This window comes from Eleginops maclovinus, chromosome 2, assembly GCF_036324505.1.
Source record: "Eleginops maclovinus isolate JMC-PN-2008 ecotype Puerto Natales chromosome 2, JC_Emac_rtc_rv5, whole genome shotgun sequence".
Lineage (NCBI taxonomy): Eukaryota > Metazoa > Chordata > Actinopteri > Perciformes > Eleginopidae > Eleginops > Eleginops maclovinus.
Genome location: NC_086350.1, coordinates 22408526 through 22413501, shown reverse-complemented (window position 1 = coordinate 22413501; position 4976 = coordinate 22408526). Strand labels below are relative to the sequence as shown.

Genomic DNA, 4976 nt, shown 5'->3' with positions numbered 1-4976 from the left:
TTTGGGTCGTTGTAAACGAATGCCTCCCGTTGGTCTGACAGGCAGTATTTAACTATTCACTGCGGACCTAAGAGAGGAAGGAGAGCGGGAAAGCTTCTGGGCGGGGCCAACGCTTGCAGCCCTCAGCCCTGCAGCCATCCACATCATCTTTCAAAATATTTCAAATTCCTTTAAAATATTGTTTATGAAATACGGTGAGACTTTATACTAATGGCTGGATAAAAACTTCGTTAACTTGTAATAAAAATCATATATACATAATAACATTTATAATTGAATATTAGACTTTTGGTCTACTGAAGTCAGTAGACCAAAAGTCTAGAGATAAAAAAACTATACGTTATTGCGCATTCATTTATTGTAAACGGTTTATGATGGCTCAGGAAACATAATTTCCTATTCATTCAACATAACAATATTTTGTATATGTTGACTGGATCTTATACACAGTACTTGATTTACTTAAGAGTTAATTTGTGCTGCAATCACAACAATGATTATATTTTTAATAAAGAAACGTACCACATATTTAGTGATGTTCTATTTAAAGTAACAGACACATAAGAATAACACTTCTTCCAGTAATGTATTAATACTGTATAGGTTTTAGCTCTCACAAAATTAAATGAGGTTGGTCAATTCATTCTTTTCATTTAAGCAATGAAAGAATTATCGATCCGCAAGGACAGAAACACAAAAACAGAAATCAAATATGATTTGTCTCACCTAAGATAATATGTTACTTAACTGGTGGTTAATACATATAAATAAAGGTGACATCACAGAATAAGTGGCAGATTCACCTGCATGTCTAAAACTACAGTAGGGTCAAATGAAAACAGGATTTTGACAAATACATGACACACAGAATCATGGAGCAAATAGCAGGGGCCAAGGTCAGTCCATAGCTACCTGAGACCCTGCATTAAAATAGTATAAATGACTGTAGGTATTGGTAAGTGACTAATGCATTTTATTTAAATCTGAGCTGACATTTCTGTTCGATTGCTTGGAGCTAAAATAAAAAAAATAAAGTTATAAATATTATAGTATAGACCTTATTTAGAAATTAAATACAAATATTTTACAGATTAAAAAGACTCCGCAATGTTTATATACCCTAGTTATTCATGAAATAAAAAGGAAAAAAAAAAACATTAATGGATTAAAATATTGTTAAACTTCAGCGAAGAAAAGGAGTAGTCTGTAGATGTAGTGGGTGGCTCTTAAAAGAGCCTTTGTGTTGTTGGTATATCAGCAGCAGAGTTTACTTGGAGCTGGTGTACTTGGTCACAGCCTTGGTGCCCTCAGAGACAGCGTGTTTAGCCAGCTCTCCGGGCAGCAGCAGGCGGACAGCGGTCTGAATCTCCCTGGAGGTGATGGTGGAGCGCTTGTTGTAGTGAGCCAGACGAGAGGCCTCACCGGCGATGCGCTCAAAGATGTCGCTCACAAAGCAGTTCATGATGCCCATAGCCTTGGAGGAGATGCCGGTGTCGGGGTGGACCTGCTTCATCACTTTGTACACGTAGATGGCGTAGCTCTCCTTCCTGGACTTTCTCCTCTTCTTACCAGCCTTGCTGACGCTCTTGGAGACGGCTTTCTTGGAGCCCTTCTTGGGCGCTTTGACGGGTGGTGCATCAGGCATGATTAGTAACTGAGGCTAGACACAGTAAGACGTACTCAACCGGCCACATCACAGTTTGTTATATATCCATTCAATGTAAATAAGACTGTGCTGTTGCTTGCAGGCGATTGGTTGGAAACTGAGCATGCGCTAAACAGATAACCCATTGACCATCCTTTTTAGAATACAATCAGAATCAAAACACCTTTATTAAATAAAAAGAGAAGAGAAGAGACACATTTATTTAAATGTAAAGAATTAACTAAAGCAAAAAGAAAATTCTTGATACATTACAGTATGTTGTTTGTTCAGGTAAAGGTACAATCTAAAACGGTGGAAGAACTATGCCTATTTTAAAACCTAAATCAATTATTTGGAGTAGACTATGTCGAATCCGTTTTAGAAACAGTCCCTCCATACAACAATCCAGAGGTAAAACAAAGAACATGAATTTGCATAAATGCAAATGGTGAGGGGGAAAACAATGCTAACAATATTTTATATATTTGTTTTTGGATATCAGAAGGATAATCATTAATAGAGCATTGCATAAGGACATCTTGGCAGGATATCTCGAATAATCAATCCAAGGGTAGAGGTAATTACACCATGTCCGTTTGTCAATGTCAAATAATAGACGTGAATGTAGATTTTAGAATGTTGTAGATCGGGACACAGGTCTCAATCATACCATAACATCTGACAAGTGATTCTGTAATGTTTACAAGGTTATAGAATTAAAATAAACAAATGAGGTAAAGAAGTTTTAAATTATTTTCCAGCACAGGTATTGTGATTTACTGAATGCTCACTAATAGGCAGGTACAAAACAAACAACTTTTACTTCATGTACTCCCTTTATTAAATAACTGGAAATCATTGAAAACATAACATAAATGGCTTCAGAACCACAAGTTTATTGCATGAGTTGGTTAGGTGAGAGGATGTCCAATAAAACATTTTTGTTGTCTGAAGTCTTTAGACTGAACAAAGCATTCCACGTGGCCATTTCTAACAAACTCAAAGTGGATTGAAAACTGAATACGAAAATAAATAAGGCTTTGAATTTGCTCTTGCTCATTTCTCACATGCTTAAATTGAGCAGTGGCGTCAGAGGAATATTATGCAACTGAACATGAGATAGCATTATGCCAACATTAATACAATTAACGCTAAAGACGAGTTAGTGTTGATATATACAGAGTCTGGTTATTTCAACGTTGGGAAACTGGTGTCTTTATCAGAGGAGCGAGTCGCTCTTAAAAGAGTCGTTGGTTTGTTTACGATGGTTCGGTTCGTTTACTTCTTGGAGCCTTATCGGTCTTCTTGGGCAGAAGCACAGCCTGGATGTTGGGCAGCACACCGCCCTGAGCGATGGTCACTCCTCCCAGCAGCTTGTTGAGCTCCTCGTCGTTGCGGACAGCCAGCTGCAGGTGACGGGGGATGATACGGGTCTTCTTGTTGTCGCGGGCAGCGTTTCCAGCCAGCTCCAGGATCTCAGCAGTCAGATACTCAAGCACAGCCGCCAGGTAGACGGGAGCTCCGGCACCGATGCGCTGGGCATAGTTACCCTTCCTCAGATGTCTGTGGACACGGCCGACCGGAACTGGAGCCCGGCACGGGAGGAGCGGGTCTTAGCCTTTGCTCTGGATTTACCACGGTTTTGCCTCTTCCACTCATTTTGAGATGTGATCACAAGGTTGGTACAAGAGATATGGTAAAACGAAGACAGCAACGTTGCTTTATATATCAGCAGATCAGGTGACGTCACACTCTGGTTTTAGTCGGGCTTTTAAAAAACATAATCCACCAATAGGCAGCGGAGATTCAGGTGGGTGGGTTGCACCTCTAAGCGGTGCTGAGCTCAAGAAGGAAAACTCACCAATCCGGGGCCAGAGGTCTGAAGCAGCGTCACCATTTCATAAGCCTTTCCCAAAGCTTATAGAGTCGCATGACTTATGTTTTCACAACATTTTCTCCATATTAGAGAAAGACTTAACAGGCATGGCAAGAACCAAGCAGACCGCACGTAAATCCACCGAGGCAAAGGCCCAAGGAAGCAGCTGGCCACCAAGGCTGCCCGTAAGAGCGCCCCGGCCACCGGTGGCGTGAAGAAGCCTCACCGTTACAGGCCCGGTACCGTGGCTCTGAGAGAGATCCGTCGCTACCAGAAATCCACGGAGCTGCTGATCCGCAAGCTGCCCTTCCAGCGCCTGGTGAGAGAAATCGCTCAGGACTTCAAGACCGACCTGCGCTTCCAGAGCTCCGCTGTCATGGCTCTGCAGGAGTCCTAGCGAGGCTTACCTGGTCGGCCTGTTCGAGGACACCAACCTTTGCGCCATCCACGCCAAGAGGGTCACCATCATGCCCAAGGACATCCAGCTGGCCCGCCGCATCCGCGGAGAGAGGGCTTAAAGACGGACCCAAAACAAGTCCACCAACACACAAAGGCTCTTTTAAAGGAATACTCCGGAGTAAATTCACCCTAGGTTAATTTGAACCGTGACATCCAGCCAAGTAGCGCACCCGAAGTTTTTCCAATCTTGTCCGAACATCAGCCGAGTTACGGAGTTCTCCCAAATAGCTTAGTACTCGCGCTAACGGAACCTCGACCTATCTCCAAAATTACCACACTACAATCACCTGTTATGACACCAAACTTCTGCAGTAGTATAAATGTGGTCTGTACTCACAAAACGATGCATTTCGAAGTTTGTACATAGTCCAGTCACTGGGCTATTCCAGATCAAGGAAGGTGACGTCGAACGCAGCTTTAGCAGATTAGAAGTCTATCTCGGCTTGTGTTGATACTAATACACTCCTGGACTATGTACAAACTTCGAAATGCATCGTTTTGTGAGTACAGACCACATTTATACTACTGCAGAAGTTTGGTGTCATAACAGGTGATTGTAGTGTGGTAATTTTGGAGATAGGTCGAGGTTCCGTTAGCGCGTGTACTAAGCTATTTGGGAGAACTCCGTAACTCGGCTGATGTTCGGACAAGATTGGAAAACTTCGGGTGCGCTACTTGGCTGGATGTCACGGTTCAAATTAACCTAGGGTGAATTTACTCCGGAGTATTCCTTTAAGAGCCACCTCACTTTTCATTGAAGGGCTTTTTCCCCAAAACCTATTTGTCCATCTAAAACGATTCCCATGCTGCTTTTAAATTTGATGACTGATAGGCCATTGGATCCAGTCAGCCACTCATCCTGGGGGATTTAAATAAACTAGATGTTATTGAATATACTTTTTAAAACCTCATATTGTGCAATAAAAGTTTACTGTTTGGCAGGGGAAAAAAAATGACATTCCTCTTATCAAACTTTTAAATTTTTTTGGGTTTTTC

At 41.9% G+C, this 4976-nt stretch overlaps 1 protein-coding gene and 3 pseudogenes across 1 annotated transcript; 2 read left to right on the top strand and 2 right to left on the bottom strand.

The window, feature by feature from the left end:
* Nucleotides 1–4976, top strand: part of LOC134873659 (histone H4-like) — a 32928-nt pseudogene that overhangs the window by 17822 nt on the left and 10130 nt on the right.
* On the bottom strand, nt 1211–1655 carry LOC134873564 (histone H2B-like). Its single transcript, XM_063897306.1, has one exon. It carries the CDS (start codon nt 1643–1645, stop codon nt 1268–1270), a length of 378 nt encoding a protein of 125 aa, XP_063753376.1. The 5' UTR covers nt 1646–1655; the 3' UTR covers nt 1211–1267.
* Nucleotides 2463–3321, bottom strand: LOC134873481 (histone H2A, sperm-like; annotated as a pseudogene).
* On the top strand, nt 3629–4039 carry LOC134873456 (histone H3-like; annotated as a pseudogene).

What these genes read in the sequence shown, in the direction of transcription:
- LOC134873564 (XM_063897306.1), bottom strand. Translation starts at nt 1,645, where the DNA reads ATGCCTGATGCACCACCCGTCAAAGCGCCCAAGAAGGGCTCCAAGAAA.